This window comes from Neofelis nebulosa, chromosome 6 (assembly GCF_028018385.1).
Source record: "Neofelis nebulosa isolate mNeoNeb1 chromosome 6, mNeoNeb1.pri, whole genome shotgun sequence".
Taxonomy (NCBI): domain Eukaryota; kingdom Metazoa; phylum Chordata; class Mammalia; order Carnivora; family Felidae; genus Neofelis; species Neofelis nebulosa.
This window is the reverse complement of record NC_080787.1, coordinates 4995706-5014658: the sequence shown is the minus strand read 5'-3', so window position 1 is coordinate 5014658 and position 18953 is coordinate 4995706. Positions and strand designations below refer to the sequence as shown.

Sequence of the window (18953 nt, the reverse complement as noted above, 5' to 3'; positions counted from 1 at the left end):
TGCGCCGGAAGTGGTAGCGTGGCCGAGCGGTCTAAGGCGCTGGATTAAGGCTCCAGTCTCTTCGGGGGCGTGGGTTCGAATCCCACCGCTGCCAGAGCTTCTTTTTCTTTCTTCACGCGCAGTGTGGACCGTCCCCACATCCTGAGACAGGCCCCTTTTTCTCCTCCTTTGCCTCGTGTTTGCTCCGGATACAGCCGCAGCCCGGCCAGGAGGTGCTTTTGTTCTCGCGGTCCTCAGTACGAACGAAGGACCGTACGACAGACTCCGGCATCCCTTTGTATCTCCAGGCACATCCTCCGACGCCTGTGAAGGAATAAGATGTGTCCAGAATGGCCCCGGATCTTCCTGAGGCCCCGGCAGCGGCCTGTCTCGTGTCTGGAACCCTGTGCAGATCCGACAAGAGACCGCCGCGGAGGGGGTACTGGTCCCATGACTGCGGACACGCCCGCCAGCGCCAGGTGCGATCCGGCGACAGGTGTGTCCCAGCGCCGGGTGCCTCCCAGCTCCTGGTGCTCCCCAGCGCCAGGTGCCCCCTAGCGTCCGGTGCGTCCCAGCGTCGGGTACCGCCCAGCTTCGGGTGCTCCCTAGTGGCGAGTACCCCGCAGCCGCAGGTGCCCCCCAGCGTCCGGTACCCCCAGTGCCGGGTGCCCCCATCGCCGAGTGCCCCCCTGCGGCGTGTGCCATCCAGCGCCGAGTGCTACTTCTAGAGGCGATCCCCTCCCCTCTGCGTGCTTTTCTGCTTCTGCTCAGCTGCGCCGCACGTCGCTGCCGCTTGGGGGCTCCCTGCTCTGAGCAGATCTTATGCACACAGACCTCTTTTTCATCTTCTAGTCCTTAGTGTGGAAGCTGTTTTCTCCTGGATGCCTTCCCTGGCCTCCCTCTGCCTCCTATCAGCTACAGGGTTACTATTAGGGAGGGGATATGGAGAAGAGCTCAGAGAACCTCCACCTCCACCATGAAGCTTAGAGTCCAGTGGGGTTCACAAGCATTACATAAGTTATTACGAAAATATGGTAACATGTCTACCTACAAAGAGAGTTCGCGTGTGGACTTTGAAGTTCCGGATTTAGGACAACAGAGAAGTTAGAGAATAGCAGGGGCTCAGGCTGGATGGAAGGACACACACCACACTGTTCCCAGTGGCTACTGCTGGGACAAGAAGCAGTTTTTCACCAGACTCTCCGTTTCTGCGTGCATTGTATCTGTACCGATTTCACTCCCCAGCAACCAATTCTCCGATTTTCTGCAGACACCCATAAGGCCCACAAGACTGTACCCTGCTTTAGATGCCATTTGCAGGTCGCAGACCTCCCTTCTAGCTGACTGACCAGCTACAAATCGGGGGTTCCCGAGACTCCCTCCTCAGGTTTGATAATTTGCTCAAATGGCTCAGAACTCAGGCCCACATCTGACTTTAATTTACTGGTTTGTTATAAACAACTGTAAGTTAGAAACAGCCAAGTGGAAGAGATGCACAGGGCAAGGTGGGCAGGGGGTGGGGGGATCCGGAGCTGCCCTGCCCTCGCCAGGTGGGGCACTTCCCAGCACCTCCAGGCCTTCATCAGCTGGGAATTCCTCCTAATTCTGTCATTTAGGAGTTTTTATGAAGGTTTCATCACGTAGGGATGATGGATTATAATCCCTAGCCCCTCTCCCCTCCCGGAAAGCTTGGGGACGGGGGTTGGGGCTGAAAGTTCTAGGCTTCTAACTATGGCTTGGTCTTTCTAGCGACTAGTCCCATTCTGAAACCTACCAACACGGCCTTGTTAGAACAAAAGAGGCTCCTGGCACCCAGGAAATTCCAAGGGACTTAGGAGCTATGTCAGGAAATGGGGACAAAGACCAATTATATATTTCTTATTATCCCCCAGAGCAGTAACTGCCCTCTCTCCTGCACTGTCTTTCAAGGATACTCATATAAAGAACGGCCTGGGAAGATAGAGATAGTGTCTCCATCTGGCGCAAAGGATAGACGTTCATACTGAGCTCCCTGTGCTCAGGGTGGCTACCCACTGTGTGTGCAGGCATCCATCTCAGCCCATCTGAGTCACCCCTGTGGGAGCTGGTGCTTGAGGAATCTGTAGAGGCTGAGAGCCTGGCTCTTGCTGTTACGGTGAGAAATAAAATGTCCTTTGCCTCTGTAGGGTGGTAGAATAATTCTTTGCCATAAGAATTATTTTGAGCTAAAGGCACTTACAAATACAGCTGCAAGAAGGGTGTTCTGACCCTCTCTTTTTTCTTCTGGAAAGCAGATAAAACCCGTATGTGGAAGATGTCCACCCTATATCCCAACACAAAAGTAGCATTCTTATCATGGAGGGCAGGAGGCTGAAGTTGAGAGAATTCTGCACAGACCTCCTTAAAATAATTTTTCCTTTAGCCTCACCTATTTTAGTTTCCTTTCCACAATTGCTTCTCTGTTCAACCTAATGTAAAGGCATTTCAGTTTTGCCACTGGTTGGATATTCATTTCCTTAGGAGGGTTCATGTGTTGTGTAAAACTTACATGAGGTCAGTTTGTGTGTTCTTCTCTTGTTCCTGCCCCATGTCGGGCCAGGTAAGGATCCCGAGAGAGTGGAGGTAAAGTTTTGCCCAACTGACATCTCTTACATCTCTTGTGCTCTGCCAGCACCCTTGATGCTCCGACAGGCTAATCTGTGTCTTTGTCAGACTTGATAGATGCATGTTGTCAACCGGCAGAGAAAAGAGAAATTAGTCCTTTCACTTTTACATGTTAGTGTTTAGATTGTACCACATAAGTACAAGCTGCAGTTCAAATCCAGGGATTACAGTTCTGCAAAAGGACCCAGATGTGAGGAGTAGATCAGGGGTCAGCCCAACCTCCTATTGCTGTTTCCATCCTTGTCCTTTTAAACACTTGTCTTTTCTTCCTGCTTTGGAATTTGTGCACCTATCCCACAGCTGATTTCTGTCTTTCTTCCTCTCTGTACTGTGCACTTTCTCCTACTGAAACAGGTATGAAATGATGATGCCATCGATGAGATAGCTGATATTTGCCATCTCGTGCAATTTGATCATACTGGATTTGTTAGTTACCTTATGTTTTCACCTGATTCGTTTCCTGCCACTATTGGATATTTCCCCCTAATTCTTCAAAATAACAGTGACACTCCTAAATACTCTTTCCCAAGTAGCCAATGCATCAGTTATTATTTTTCCCTGGAGATCTTTCTCTTAGCCTTCTCTGCCTCGCTGATCTGGATCGGCTGCTGCCGGGGTCAGTGGTTTGCCTTGGCTGCTTCCTTTTGCAAAGTTTGCTTTTTGGATATTTATTTATTTGATTGATGGATTTATTTTATTGATTTGTTTGGGTGGAGTGTATGATAAAATAAGCATGTGAGGTAAAGTCTTTGAGACCTTTCCTGTCTTTAAGATACCTATTTTACCTCCTAGTGGATTAATCCTTTGAGTATAGAAATTGAAGTTAAAAACATGTTCCATTAGGATTTTGAAGGCATTGCTCTATGGTCTGTCATCTTCAAGTGCTACTCTTGTTTATTCCCAAGCTAATTTATTTTCTTGTCCTTTGTATTTGACTTTTTTTTTCCTGCCTGAAAACTCTGGAAGTCTTTCTTTTATGCACAGGATTTTGTGATTTCTCATTGGTGTGTTTGGTGTAGATGTTTTGCCGTTCACTGAATTGTGTGCTAGGCAGGGCTTTCTCTCTAGGAACTAATTTTCTTACATGATTATGTTGATAATTTCCTGTCTGTTTTTATTGTTCTTTTGGAACTTCTACAAACTGGGATCCCCAGACTGCTCCTCTAGGTTTTTGTGCTTTCTTTTTATTATATTTTATACATTAGAAAAGATATCCAAGTATAAACATTTTGAAGTGCAATATTAAAATGAGCACTTTTGTTTTTTTGTTTTTAATTTTTTTAACGCTTATTTATTTTTGATACAGAGAGAGAGAGAGACAGAGCATGAATGGGGGAGGGGCAGAGAGAGGGAGACACAGAATCGGAAGCAGGCTCCAGGCTCTGAGCCATCAGCCCAGAGCCCGACGCGGGGCTCCAACTCACGGACCGCGAGATCGTGACCTGAGCTGAAGTCGGACGCTTAACCGACTGAGCCACCCAGGCGCCCCAAAAGTGAGCACTTTTGAACTTGTCACTCAAAATCTAGAATTGAACCATCCAACACAGTATCAACTGGCCACCTATGGCTATGGAGCACTTCAAATGTGGCTAGTGTGACTGAGGAACTGAATTTTTAATTCTAACTATTTAAAAGTTAAATTTAAAAGAAAATTCTGCATTCTGTTACTGGAAAACTTTTAAGTATGTTTGGGACAACTTGGCTTTGTGAATTTATTTGTCAACTGTAAGTTTTAGGAATGCGAGCACAGATCTGGCACGTTGTCTCTGTCGGACCGGCCCGGGCTAGAACATTACTAAGATGTTCACACCAACTATGAACCTCTCTCTTACCCTATCACTGATTCCTTTTGTCACTGACTCCTTATCATTCCTTTACTTAAACAAACAATCTACACTTATGAATAGATCACTAATCAGGGTATTATTTTGTTTTCCATGTTTTTGAACCTTGTGAAAATGGTACCAAACTGCACGTTGTCTTATGGGACTTGCCTTTCCCGTTCGACAAGAACGTCCGCTCTCTACCCATGTTCGTGGGCACGTTCACCTCTGTGACGTACTCATTATTTAAATCTGGCAACGTTTGTTTTCCTACTTACTGTTGGTGAACACTGGGTTGCTCCCGGGGTTTTGCTACTATGAGCAGATGTGCTGTGAAGATCCTTGCACGTGGCTCTCGGTGCGTACGCGCAGGACCCTCTCGGGGCGCGTTCCTAGGAATGGAACCACAGAGTTGTAGGGCATGGTTCAGCTTTACAGGAGAGCCTGCTTGTTTCCCAGTGTGCCTGCATCAGTTTTCAGCGCGGCCAGTGAGTACCACAACTCCGCGTCCTTGCCAAAACTTGGTCAGGTCCGTTTTATCTTTCTCAACCTAGCGGAGTCTCACAGCCGTCACTGTGCTCAGAGTCCCTGGTTACGAGACTGACACCCTTTGTGTGTGGTCATCACTCTGTTTCCTGTGAAACACTTCTGTGTGCCTTCTGCCTGTTTTGAGGTTGCCTTTTGCTTATTGATTTAAAGGAGTTTTTATATAAGGTCAAACCATATTAAACTGCCACTATTCAACCTCTAAATATGGCAGTTCATGTGACTAACCCTAAAATATTTTGGATGACAATTATTTGCCCAAGTATGTGAGTTCAAAATGTTTTTTCAATTCATGAGAAAATTGTACTTTCCTTTCCCTTATGGTGAATTTGATGAAAGAAATTCATTTTAATCTAGTTGAATTTATCAGAAATTTTTGTTTAAAAGTAACCTTTTTGGTGTCTTGTTTGAGAAATCTTTTCTTGACCTGAGGGTATACAAATATTATCCAAAATTTACTTGTAAAAGGATAAAAATTTGCCTTTCATAAGGCAAATTCTTGGCTGAGAATTACATTGCAATATAAATTATAGAATCAGTTTGCCATTTTCCACAAAAATGCACTCTTGGGATTTTTATTTAGGTTGCAGTGAATATGTTGGTCAATTTTGGGAACTGACATTTTAATAACACTGAGTCTTCCAATGCATGAACAAGTATAATCTTGGCCAAGAACAGTCAAATCAGTCTTGAAGAAAAAGAAATAGGACTTCGTCTACGAGATGAAAAGATATTATAAAGCTATGGTAATTAACCAGTTTGGCATTGGTGTAAGGATAGGCAGTCGACCAATGGAACAGAAGGGGAGGCTAAGACTTCCAGACCCTAACCCTTCCAAACCCCTCTTCAGCGTGACTGTGTCTTCCTAGAATTCTGCTAGGGTCCTGCCACCTGCTTGAAAGATCCTTTGCTGACTCTCAGTCCCGCAGTGAGAAACCCTGCTTCCTGGCTTGAACTCCAGGAATCTTTTGAGGTTTCCTGAACATTTAAAAATAAACTTCGTGAGAAAGCACTAAAAAAATTTCAGGTATTTTGTCTGGTGGAAAAAGAAGTGTTTGATTTGTCTTGAAAATTTTGAAAGAGTATCTTGTGAGAAGTGGGTTAACATTGCTCTGTAATGATCCCAGGGCATCGAACCGCACCCACACGTAGAAGCTACAGAAAGAGGGGGTGCCTGGGAGTAGGCTCAGTTGATTGAACATCTGACTCTTGATTTTCACTCAGGTCGTGATCCCAGGGTTGTGGGATTGAGCCCCATGTCAATGTGGAACCTGCTTAAGATTCTCACTCTCTCTAAAAAAAAAAAAAAAAAAAAAAAGAAGCTTCAGAAAGACATTTCTTTTTTTTTAATTTTTTTTCAACGTTTTTTATTTTATTTTTGGGACAGAGAGAGACAGAGCATGAACTGGGGAGGGGCAGAGAGAGAGGGAGACACAGAATCGGAAACAGGCTCCAGGCTCCGAGCCATCAGCCCAGAGCCTGATGCGGGGCTCGAACTCACGGACCGCGAGATCGTGACCTGGCTGAAGTCGGACGCTTAACCGACTGCGCCACCCAGGCGCCCCCAGAAAGACATTTCTGTACATGGGTGATTTTAAATCTGAAACCTGTATCTTACTCCTTTTGAAAAATGAGTGAAGTGGGCATTCTCTACTTCCTTTGTGAAGGTCAAGTGAAAACAATCTCGTTGTATCAATGTTTAGTGTGAAATTTTTCTCAGATTTTGCATTTAGAATGTAATTAGGTTAAAAAAACTATTACCTGGTGAGTTTTTAAGTAAATTATAACTAAATCAATAACTCTAGTTTTGGTAACTCCTCAGAATTGCTTACAAGAATCTTAGGGTTTTAACACTAACATGTTTTGTTATTCAACTATGCTGTTCACCTTTGAATTCCTTCCACATCATTCAGGCCAAACCTACTACCTTATGGCAGACCTCTTTTAAATGTACAGACTTTTCCCAAAGGTAAAATATCTGAACTTTCTTCAGTGTTTCTTCACTATATTCATTTTGATGCTCAGGAAACACCAGGAGATTCCTGGAGTTAAAGCCAGTAATGGGAACTTCTCACTGCAGGACTGAGAGTCTTTCCAGCAGGTGTCAGGATCATAGCGGAATTCTAGGAAAACATAGTCATGTTGAAGATGGATGGGTGAGGGTGAGTCTAGAAGGCTTCTATTTGGGCTCATCAATACAGAGTCCTCTGAATTCTCACAACAGATTGTCAGGCTGGCCATGCCCTGTGGTTAACTGGTGTCTGAAATGTAGCTCTCCAGTCAACAACACAAAACGTCCACGCTCAAGGACGGTCCAGAACTTAAACGGGATTTGTCCTGTTGCCAGATTCTGTTAAAACTCATTGGAGAAGGGAGATGAAGGATTGCCCCATCAGGTTCTCAAGTTGGGCTGAGGACTTTGAGCCCCAAATCCCAATGTACACCGTAGCGTGTGGGTGCAGACATAAATGTTATGAACATGTATATGCATTTTCCAAGAGCAGGTACCTGCTGTGAAAAACAAAACCTCAGATTTTCTAGGAAAGCACGATATTTTGCCATCGAGCATTAAAGTACAACATGTGTGCACATGTGGGGGAGAGTGCTGCTGGTATTTGTTGACCATCAAACAAATGGTCCTCAGACTCAAAAAAATTATTGGAAAACCACTGCCAGTGCTCCAGACATACCGTGAATTCTGTCCTTAGGTCATGTTTTCTCACCCAGAAGCCACGTATCTAGAATTTTCTCCTCCATAGAGACAATGTCATTGAGTTATGTCTTTAATGTTTTCATCTTGGCTTTCACTAATAAACTATGTAAGAAATGGCCACACAAATAAAAAGAAATTTTTTGTTGAAACTGAACCTAAGGAACAATGTTTCAATCCATCCTTTTTTTTTTTAATTTTTTTTTTTTTCAACGTTTTTTATTTATTTTTGGGACAGAGAGAGACAGAGCATGAACGGGGGAGGGGCGGAGAGAGAGGGAGACACAGAATGGGAAACAGGCTCCAGGCTCCGAGCCATCAGCCCAGAGCCCGACGCGGGGCTCGAACTCACGGACCGCGAGATCGTGACCTGGCTGAAGTCGGACGCTTAACCGACTGCGCCACCCAGGCGCCCCTCAATCCATCCTTTTTAAAAATAAACCATATTGTTACTAGAAAATTGCATCTCTTGGACACTTTGTCCTTCAGTATTAGATAACCTGTAACCATTTCCCAAAACGTTTTCTGTGATACAGGAGCCCACTAAATGCTTCAAACAGGACTGTGGTCAGTTTTGGAAAGCAATTTTTTTATTGTTCTTTCAAGGTTTAGAAAAGATATTAGCATATCATAAACTGAGACGTCTTTAATTAAAAAAGCCACCCCTAGCCAGCCTTTCCTAAAGTCATTCTTTTAAAAAACTTAGGGGCGCCTGGGTGGCTCAGTCACCTAGGTGTCGGACTCTTGGTTTCGGCTCAGGTCATGATCTCACGGTTTCCTGGGTTCGAGCCCCACATTGGGCTCTGTGCTGACAGTGCAGAGCCTGCTTGGGATTTTGTCTCCCTCGCTCCCTGCCCCTCCCCCACTCACGCTGTCTCTCTCAAAAATACACTTGGAAAACTTTAAGGTGTAAAACACCTTTGAGAAATGTTGGATAGCCCATTGCTCATCTTGTCCCCTCTCCCTGCCCGCCCCAGGAGCTGAGGAACTTAGAACTACATTTAATTCTCAGTTATGGTCATTATGCTAATTATGTTGACATGAGCATCTTCTAGGATTTTCAGTCTCTGACAGCCTTATTCACCGTGGGTCTTAATTCTGTTTGTAGAAAGTACTTGTGGCATTTGAAGGGCAAAAGTATAAAGAGATACTGAAAAATGTGAAAAAATAGCCACAAATTTCTAAGACACTTGAAAGAGCATTTCATCCATCACACAAATAAATATAGCAAATCTGTAAGAAATGAACACGTTGACATCTTGATGTATTTATAGGAAAGTGAGATGGGCTTTGTGCTCTTTCCCATGTAAACTGTTACTTGAACAGTGCATCCCGCTTACGTCAGATTTCTAAATCTGCCTTCCTTTCCCATCCTGACCCCACATGGGAAGTACCATTCAGCCCTTAAGTTAAAACAACACAGAAAAACCTTGCTGAAAAATGGTCAGTGTTTCATCAGGTAGAACACGGTGGGTGCTGAGCTGAGTTGTGGCTTCGCATCTAAGACGTGGTGCGGGCGAGTCTGAGCGTGGAGGGGTGGGGGGGCGTTGGTGCAGAACCGCCCGGTGAAGTGATCATGAGCGAGTGTCCTCTTTTCATGCCTTCGCTTCCTCATCCCACAGGGCAGTTCTGTGGTTGAGTTGACGCGGCAAAGCCTTGGGCTACTGGGCAACGCCCTGGAAGTGAGTCCCTGAGCAGCCGGGTCAGGATGGGCTCTGGGGATCCCAGTCAGGGAAGGGCCCGAGAACCGGGAGGCACCAGTGCGCGGAACCCCGGGTGCTGGTGGTCAGTCCCCGACGACCGACAGGGTCTGCGAGGCCGATCCTGGGGCGAGGGCTGCCCCCAAGGTGCCGTCCAGCTCGTGGGTTCTGCGCGCCGGGTGGATTCTTTTCTTGTGTCCGGTCAGATTGGCGCTCACCCGGAACGCTTTCCCACACTGCTCGCACTCGTAGGGCCTCTCGCCGGTGTGGACGCGCTGGTGCCCGAGCAGGGCCGCGCGCTGGCGGAAAGCTAGGCCGCACTGGCTGCAGGGGTAGGGCCTCTCGCCCGTGTGGATCCGCCTGTGCTGGGTGAGCACGGAGCTCTGGGGGAAGGCCTTCCCGCACACGTCGCAGGCGAACGGCTTCTCCCCGGTGTGGACCCGCTGGTGGGCGGTCAGGTTGGACTTGCCGCTGAAGGCCTTCCCGCACTGGGGGCAGGCGAACGGCTTCTCCCCGGTGTGGACCCGCTGGTGCACGGTGAGGCAGTGCCGGTCCTGGAAGGCCTTTCCGCACAGCCCGCACGGGTACGGCCTGTCCCCGCGGTGTCCCCGCTCGTGGGCGCGGCGCCGGCACTCGTGCCGGAAGGCCCTGCCGCACTCGCCGCACCGGAAGGGCTTCTCCGGGGCGGGGGCCCCCCGGGACCCGGCCGGCCCCGCGCGCGCGTGCACCCCCGCGTGCTTGCGGAGGTCCGAGCGGCGGCGGAAGGCCCGGCCGCACTGGCCGCATGTATACGGGCGCTCAGCTGAGTGCACGCGCGCGTGCTTGGCCAGGTCGGAGCTCCCGCGGAAGGCGCGCCCGCACTGCGCGCAGCCGAACGGCCTCTCCCCGGTGTGGGTCCGGCCGTGCGCGGTCAGGCAGTGCTTGAGGCCGAAGGCCTTCCCGCACACGCCGCACCGGTGCGGCCGCTCCGCGCTGTGGACCAGCCCGTGCCGGCGCAGGCGGCCCCTGCTGCCGAAGGCCTTCCCGCACTGCGCGCACGCGTGCGGCCTGTCCCCGCCATGCTCCCTCCTGTGCCGGCACGCGGCCGCCCTGCTGCCGAAGGCCTTCCCGCACTGCGCGCAGCCGAAAGGCTTCTGGCCGGTGTGCGTGAGCAGGTGCGCCGCCAGCTGTCCGCCGGTCCTGAAGGCCTTCCCGCACTGGGCGCACGCGTGCGGCCTCTCCCCGGAGTGCACGCGCTGGTGCAGGACGAGGTCCGAGCGGCCGCGGAAGCTCTTCCCGCACTGGGCGCATGGCCGGGGCCCCTGGGCTGGGCGGGCGCTGCGCGCTGCGGGCCTGCCAGTCCCCCCGTCCGCTCCTGGCGACCTCCTCGGGGACCCAGGCTCCGGGACCCAGACCCCTCCGCGCTCCAGGACACGCTTCGCCTCCGGCCCGCGGCGGTCCCCGTTCTCAGGCCGCGTGTGGTCCGCCGACACTGAAAAGAGGAAGCAAACACCGGGGCGAGTGGAGCCGGGTCAGGACCGGGTGATCTGATCGCCAAAGGCTGGGGCGGGTTCGGTAGTGGCAGGTTCCCAAGTACCGCGCTGTTCACACTGAATAAACCTGATGAAGATCCTTGCACACCTGCTCGCTCCCCAGACTCTCCAGAGAAGCGAGTGGCAAATCCAAACGCCTGCCCACCTCAGGCAGGAGACGCAGCCTTCAACCCTGTCCCTCCCGGACATTGTACAAGTTACCCCCGTGGGGCCTGTCTGCGGTATGACTGCTGGCGGGGTAGGGCGGGGGAGGGGGGGTCTGGGCCGGCGCCGACCCAAGCCGGACCCCCGCTCCCTGGACTCCGGGCTCGTGCTCCCTGGACTCCTCCCTGGACTCCGGGCCCGCGCTCCCTGGACTCCTGGCCTGCTCTCTGGACTCCGGACCGTGCTCCTTGGACTCCTCCCTTGCGTCTGGGCCCGGCTCCCTGGATTCCTCCCTGGACTCTGGGCTAGCGCTCCCTGGACTCCTCCCTGGACTCCTCCCTAGCTTCTGGGCTCGCACTTCTATCCAGAGCCCCAGCCGCTCAGGGGAGGGAAGGCGTGGGCACATGGACTGAGCCACTGGGAAGGAAAGTGGGCCAGGGAGGGAGGGGTGGAGGGACAGAGGCAGGCAGACCCACAGGGGGCTGACATGCCCAAGTAGCACGAGTAGTGTGAGTAGTACGATAGTAGGTGTGTGTTTACAGAAGCCAGCAGGGGTTAACTCTTCCTGCTGTCAGTCTTCCCATGACCCCCGCCCTGACCTGTGCCCTCTACTTCTAGTGCCGGGTCATCAGGTCATTCCGGGTTGCTCACTGCAGCCCCACCATCTGTGTTCTACTCTGCTTCCAAAATCTTCTTTCAGAAAATAAGGTCTTATCACGCCACTGCTCCGCATAAAGTAGTTCGGGGGCGCTCCACAGTGAACCAGACAGACGGGGGTGAAGCCTGCAGCTCTGGAGTGGGAGCATCTAGCCTGAAATCCTAGCTCCATTCAGGGCGCTCCACAGTGAACCAGACAGATGGGGGGGGGGCGGTGAAGCCTGCAGCTCTGGAGTGGGAGCACCTGGGCTGAAATCCTAGCCCCGACACCTAAGGGAGGTGTTGCATGTGTCTGTGGCCGGACCGCCCAGGTGAGCACTGTGTGCATCCACCTCAGGGCTCAGAGCTGAAGCGTGAGGGGGACAGGGAAAGGAAGGGTCAGAAGCCCAACACGGGGAAGGTCCTGAAGGAAAGCTGGGCCCTGGAGTAACTGATCCACAGAAGGGAGACGAATTGTTGGAGCTTTTCAGAGGACCACATCGCAAAGGGGCCTGTTAGATAGGGTGCACGGAAGCAATCAATGACAGGATAATTGTCCGATTTGCTGCTGTTTGTTTTCTCTCCATTAGGGTTTTCTAAGTGGACTTCCTCCAGGAGGGTGAGGATGGATGACGCAGCACTAAGAACGTACTAGAACCAGCTGTCACACGGCACACGGCTGGTGACTGGAGCTTCCCCGTCACTCACCTGGGAAGGAGCAGGTCAGGAACCCCCAGTCCTGCAGGTCCTCAGCGCAGGGCACGGCCCCTTGCTCCAGATGGGAGATGAGGGGTGGCTTAGGGCAGGCAAGGCCTGCTCGTGGAGAAGGGAAGTCAGTGTGCATAGCAGATCACCTCTGTCCCAACACCCGGCCTTGACCCTTCTGCTCACACTGCAGAGGAGAGTGTGAGCAGGGGGGAGAAAAGGGTGTACTCGGGGGGGTCTGCCAAGGTGTAAGCAAGCATGTAGGGATGACCTCAGAAAGGTCACGCTCAGAAGAGCAGAGGAGGAGACCCCAGGAAGCAGTCACTTGGTTGTATTTTCCCCGTTGTGGCTGCGAGGCAAGAATGAGGGCTCTGACTTTCACTGGGAGGCCCGGAGACGTCAATAGACAGCAAGTAAAGAGTAAGGACAGGAAAAAGGACTAAGCCAAGCACGGGGTGTCCTCACCAGCCGACAGCATGTTGCCATAGTTCTCCAGCATCACGTCAGTGTACAGGTGCCTCTGGGCGCGGGTCAGACACTGCCACTCTCCACTACTGAAGCACACGGCCACATCCTCAAACGTCACCGCGTCCTGCAAGGATACGCTCCCGCTGACCCGGAGGAAACCCCAGTCCCCAGGAAACAGACGCAGAAGAAAGGATTCTCAGGAGGTTTCTAGAAATGAAAGGTGGTTACTGTTCCACATATATTTGGGGTTGCGGTGGAAGGGGGAATAGGCTGTGCACAGCGAAAATCATGACCGGGAACAATCCACGAATGGTGTCATCCAACAAAATGTTCCTTGTGAGTGGAATGCCTGGATGGGGGGGGGGGGGTCAGGGAGCGAGTGAAAACGAGGCCGTATTCAGGACGTGGTACTGTATTTCCAGGAAGGATGGAGGGGCCTCAGCTCGCCTGGGCCCCACTCACCGGTGTGGTATTTGCTCCTGGCCGGTCTCCGTGGCTTCTGTCGTTGGCAAAGGCAGGATGCTGAGGAGCCCGCAGGGCTGAGGGAAGAGAAATGAGTCAACTTGGCATGGTATTGGCGAGACCCCATGCTTTCCTCCTCTTCCCTAACGTGCAAGTCTCAGACCACACCTTCCCCTCATTTCTCCAGCCTGTTTCCAGTTTGGGCAGCAGGCCGTGGCACACAGCCATGCTGACGGTAAATGCTTGCTCTCCCTCACCTACAACGTGGTTTTCTGTGGTCGCTCTTCATCCTAGAATAACCTCTCCTGTCCCCAAGCCCACATCACTGACTCCTGGCTGGTTCGATGACCTTCTTCCAGGATCTGAGTGTTGAGGTCACTTCCTCCAGAAGGACTAGGGATGGGGATGGATGGGGATTGGCCCACAGCTTGTTCCTTTAGGTAACTTACTAGCTGGCCTACCTCGGGCCATTTTCCCTTGTTCTTATTAGAGAAGCAGCACGTGTCCCGACTCTGAGTCTCCCGTTAGCTCCTGGCACGGAGCCACTGTCCCCTCACCGTGCTGCAGTGCACGCAGCGTATGCAGCATGTGGTGTCCAGGTGTCTGGGGCAGCCCGTAGGGCACCTCGGCCCTCCACCTCGGCCGGCCCACATAGCTGGCTAGGGAGCCCTAATTCACTCCTCAGGGACCAGCTCCACCTTTCCTTAGCTTGTGTTTGCAGTGACTAACCTTTCTAGAAAGTTCTTCAACACATCCCCAATCCGAGTCTGAGCAGTCTCTTTCAGAAGATACCAGGGAGATTGGTCACCAACTGATAAGACTCTAGGATCACCCTGTGGACTTAGGTCCCCAAAATTTCATTCCAATTTTACCAAAACTTCAATTTAGGAGCAAACTGGTTTCTTCCCAGAGAAATTTCCCAAGAACATTGTTCTTTGGTTTAGACCTGGGCTGTGTCTCAGTCCTCATGGGTCCTGCTCTCTTGTTCCATGTCTCACCTACAAGCCCACGCATTCTATGACTGTTGGTCGCACATGGTCTCACACCCATTGGGCTCACAGCAGAGGCAGGTCTGCTCTGCAAGGATCCTCATGACATCAAAAATGTAACCTCCCAGCTTGGTTTTTTGTTCAATCCACATTTTATTTATTTTCTTCTTTTTTTTAATGTTTATTTTTGAGAGAGAGAGAGATTGGACGTGAATGGGGGAGGGGCGGAGAGGATCTGAAGCAGGCTCTAGGCTCTGAGCTGTCAGCACAGAGTCCGACTTGGGGCTCAAACCCATGACCTGTGAGATCATGACCTGAGCTGGAGTCAGACACTTAACCGACTGAGCCACCCAGGTGCCCCTCAATCCACATTTTATTGTGAATGTTTTCAAATATACAGAAAAGCTGAAAGAACTATTTGGTAAACATCCACATACTCCCCACTCATGTTCCACAATTAATGTTTGCAATAAACCTCTGTCTAACTAGCCCTGTCTCTACTAATCCACTCGTCTTTGCTGAGTTTCAAAGTAATGAAGACATGAGCAACTTTACCCCAAAACACTTTCTCTCACATATCATTAACTGGGGTTCAGTATGTGTTTACATTCTTGCTTTTGAATAAATTTACATACAGTAAGATACACAAGTCATAAGTGTGCCATTGGCTGAGTTTTGACAAAGCACAGCCCTATTTAGCCCAAAGTCCCCTCCGGAAACGTCCCCGTTGGATTTTGACTATATCTTCTTCACAGATTGGGAAAGTCATTAAGTCATAGTGGTTCTTCTTTTAAAAAAGTGTTCATCATGCTATTTTTTTTTTAAAAGTAGATTTCGTGCCCCATGGGAGGCTTGAACTCACGACCCTGAGACCAAGTCATGTGCTCCACCAACTAGGCCAGCCAGGTGTCCCCAAAGTTTTTTGAACTGTGGCAAAGAATATGTGACAAAATTTACCATCTTAAGCATTCTTTTTTTTTTAAAAATTTTTTTTTCAACGTTTTTTTTTTAATTTATTTTTGGGACAGAGAGAGACAGAGCATGAACGGGGGAGGGGCAGAGAGAGAGGGAGACACAGAATCGGAAACAGGCTCCAGGCTCCGAGCCATCAGCCCAGAGCCTGACGCGGGGCTCGAACTCACGGACCGCGAGATCGTGACCTGGCTGAAGTCGGACGCTTAACCGACTGCGCCACCCAGGCGCCCCTACCATCTTAAGCATTCTTAAGTGTATGGTTCAGCAGTGTTGAAAACACACAATGTGAGTCATCTCCACAACTTTTTCATCCTGCAAAACTTAAACTCTCTATGCATCACACAACCTGCCTGTGTCTCTCCCTCCCCAGTCCCTGGTCACCACAGTGATTCTTAGGCTTTATTTTTTAGCTTTAGATTTTGAAAGGTCAGTTTCTGCCCTCAAGTTAAAAATGAATCTGGGACACAGGCTGTGTGCTCACGACATGAAACTACCTTGGTCAGCTCAGGCTGCCCTAACAAAATACCCCAGGCTGGCTGGCTCACTTCTCTCAGTTCTGGAGGCTGGACGTTCAGATCCAGGTGTCGGCCCCTCCTGGCTTCCGTCCCTCTCCTCTCACATGGGGGAGACAGAGTTCTGGGCCCCTCCTTGTATAAGGACACTACTCTCTTCATTGCCATCCTTATGACTTTATCTAAACCTCATTTCTTCCCAAGGCCCCACCCACCTCTCAATATCATTGCACAGGGGTTCAGGGACATGTGCATTTTGAGGGGACACGTTCAGTCCATAACAAAACTATTTGTTAAAGCTGGGCACAGATAGTATCTGGGATGAGACTGATTCATTTATGATTCCTTATACAGTAGAAATGTCAGGATTTCTCCTTTGGAAGTGCCAATAACATACTTTTTTTTTCCTTGTAGATAATAAATACTAAAAGCCTACTTTTGAGGTGCCTGGTGCCTCATCCTCTGTCCAAAAGTCGGTGCCATTCAGGGTCTGCCTGTAGGACTCCAGAATTGCTAAACGCCAGGCCCTGGGTTTTACTTCCAGCAGCCACGTCTATACAGTCTTGTTCACCTTCCTCTGCACATGTCCCATCAAAGAGCATTTCTAAACCCAGCCTCGCATTTTCCCAAAGCTTCACGACAAGACCTTTGCTCCTTCTTGGCCAGTTGTTTCCAGGTACTCATTCTATACCTTTAAAATCTCAGGGTTCCAAAAAGGTTACAGAAGTAAAATTACATACACTCAAAATTTAAACGTTGGTAAAACTGGTGGGTGGGGTAGGAGTTACTGAATTATTTAAGTTTTATGCACACATATATGCTATTTATCATATGTGTTAAGTTGTACATAAAACAAGTGATTGAATGCATTCCATTTCCTTGATAAACTGCTCTGAAGTACCTTAAAAAACTTTTTTTAAAAGTTTATTTATTTTGAGAGAGACAGAGACAGAAGGGGAGGGGCAGAGAGAGAGGGAGAAAGAGTCAATCCCAAGCAGGCTCCATAGTACTGTCAGCACAGAGCCCGATGTGGGGCTCGATCCCACAAACCATGAGCTCACGCATGACCTGAGCTGAAATCAAGAGCTGGACACTTGGGGCACCTGGGTGGCTTGGTGGGTTAAGCATCCGACTTCGGCTCAGGTCATGATCTCACGTCCGTGAGTTCGAGCCCCGCGTCGGGCTCTGTGCTGATGGCTCAGAGCCTGGAGCCCGTTTCAGATTCTGTGTCTCCCTCTCTCTCTTTGCCCCTCCCCTGTTCATGCTCTGTCTCTCTCTGTCTCAAAAATAAATAAACGTTAAAACAAAAAAATTAAAAAAAAAAAAAGAGTTGGACACTTAACCGACTGAGCCACCCAGGCATCTCCGGCTTTGTAGAGTCTTTTATTATTTTTTCCAAATTTGATTTAAGATGAGGGCAGAAACTGAATAATTTAGTTTCTCTCAATACGGATCCAAGCCTAGTATAGAAAAAAATAGAAGGCTTCCAATAAATGCTCAATAAGGAGATTTCCAGGCCCCAGGAAGCACCCTACCCACCATGCCCCTGCTCCGTTTCAGCTGCCAGGGCTCCTGGCACAGCCTCCTGTGCGCCTCACCTCCTTCCTGCAGGAGCTCGGCATCAGGGGCCCGCTGGTGTGGTCCGGAACTCCCATCTGACAGCATCACCTGTCACAAGGCACAGAAACACTCCGGGAGGTTAGGAGGGAGGGGAAAAAGCTCTGGCCAGCTATGAAGGTTTGTCCGTGGACGTCAACTCCCAGAAATATCAAGAGGGGCGAGGAATTCAGGGACTCGTCCCTGAGGAGAGACAGAAAGGGCATCCCATTACTGTCTGTTACTGGAAAGCCTAGGTGGTCGCCAGGCCATCCAGGAAACGCAATACTTCACAGCAGAAAACCTTACCCCCCGCCCCCCGCCCGCATGCTGCAGACCCTCCTTTTCTCACCCCCAGCATCCTTCCCTGGCTTTCTGTGGTCTTCCACCGCTGGCCAGGTCGTTCGCTGGCTGGGCGAGGCTCCCGCCGTCAGTTCTGGCCTTGCCCGGACGTCACGGTTTGACGTGGCCTGGGGGACGCCAGCGGCCTTCTGGGACACACGTGTTGGTGGTGCCCGCCAGAGGCCCCCGCGGACCCCCAGGGCAGCTGCTATTGCGCTTCATGCGTCAAAACCTGCCCTGGTCTCGGGGCCTATCAGCAGCACTGACCTCGCTGTCATCTCGTACCTTGTTTCCCTGCGTATTCGAGGGCAAGGGACAGGGAGGAAGCTGAACACCGCAAAAAGGGGGAGCCACTGAGGGTTCGGACGGGAAGGCCAGCTGGGGATGTCGCGTGCCCGGGAATCCAGCCTCCTCCCTTCCCGCCTGGTCCGCATCGCCTCTCGGGGTCTCCCGCCTGTCTCTTCTCAGTACCGCAGTCAGAGAGGCCTGTCTACAACCTGGGCGGCTGAGTTCCGCTCCGCCTAAAACCCCTGGTGTCCAGTGTCCGCCTTACTCATACACAGCGGCGCACAAATTGGTGTAATCTACACGGTCCCACGACTCCCCTCCCAGGTCCACCCTCTCCCACCGCAGGGCCTTTGCACTGGCGCTCCGCCCCCCTCTCCCCCCCGCCCCCCAGCTTCCCAAGGTATCCCGAGAAGACACACCCCGGGGCCCTGTGCTCCCCGGATCCCGACGCCGCACTTGCTGCGTCTTCGCCTGCTCAGCAGCTCTTCATCCCGCCGCGACGCGCGGGGCTAGGATGCGCACACCACGTGCCCCGCTAACACCTGAGCTCTGCCCACCGTGCTCGCAGAATCCCCGTCTACACCCGCGCCCGCGGCTCAGAGAGTGAATACAGGCAGGGGCGCGGGCGACAAAGACGAGCGCCGGGCGGCTGTGGTCACAGGAGCCAGGGGCGGGGGGGGGCGGGGCAGGTGTGTGTGGGAGAGACTCGCCGACCCGGCCACAACCCTGGGGCCGCCCCTGGGGCGGCTCGAAAGCCCGCCGCTGCGTCCCCGCCCCGCGCGGGGTGGAGGCACCACTCTCCCCGCCCAGGTCTCTCCGGGCGCCCAGAGACCCGGGCACCTGCGCTAACTCCGCTTTCTGGTCCTCCGGAACCACTTCCGGCGACTTTCTAGGAAGCGCCAC

The 18953-nt window shown here is 51.2% G+C and overlaps 1 protein-coding gene, 1 long non-coding RNA gene and 1 other non-coding gene across 8 annotated transcripts; 2 read left to right on the top strand and 1 right to left on the bottom strand.

Annotated features, from left to right (window-relative positions):
• The first annotated feature begins 12 nt into the window (after positions 1-12).
• On the top strand, positions 13-94 carry TRNAL-AAG (transfer RNA leucine (anticodon AAG)). Its single transcript has one exon. It is a non-coding gene; the product is annotated as a tRNA-Leu (tRNA).
• Positions 95-364: 270 nt separating this feature from the next.
• LOC131513577 (uncharacterized) lies at positions 365-14825 on the top strand. 3 transcript variants are annotated; one of them, XR_009262652.1, is made up of 3 exons: positions 365-475; positions 12304-12435; positions 12887-14825. It is a non-coding gene; the product is annotated as an uncharacterized LOC131513577 (long non-coding RNA). The 3 variants fall into 3 exon arrangements; XR_009262651.1 differs by having other exon boundaries at positions 12304-13106; positions 13309-14825; XR_009262650.1 differs by having other exon boundaries at positions 12304-14825.
• On the bottom strand, positions 8270-18947 carry ZNF311 (zinc finger protein 311). 4 transcript variants are annotated; one of them, XM_058732678.1, is made up of 7 exons: positions 18470-18947; positions 17773-18056; positions 17423-17492; positions 13349-13425; positions 12884-13010; positions 12422-12526; positions 8270-10872 (listed from the first exon to the last, which is right to left on the bottom strand). In XM_058732678.1, the coding sequence occupies exons 2-7, from the start codon at positions 17779-17781 to the stop codon at positions 9488-9490; spliced, it is 1773 nt and encodes a 590-aa protein (XP_058588661.1). In that variant the 5' UTR covers positions 17782-18056; positions 18470-18947; the 3' UTR covers positions 8270-9487. The 4 variants fall into 4 exon arrangements, with proteins under 4 accessions (XP_058588661.1, XP_058588663.1, XP_058588662.1 ...); XM_058732680.1 differs by having other exon boundaries at positions 17773-17911; XM_058732679.1 differs by having other exon boundaries at positions 17773-17890.
• Positions 18948-18953: the final 6 nt, after the last annotated feature.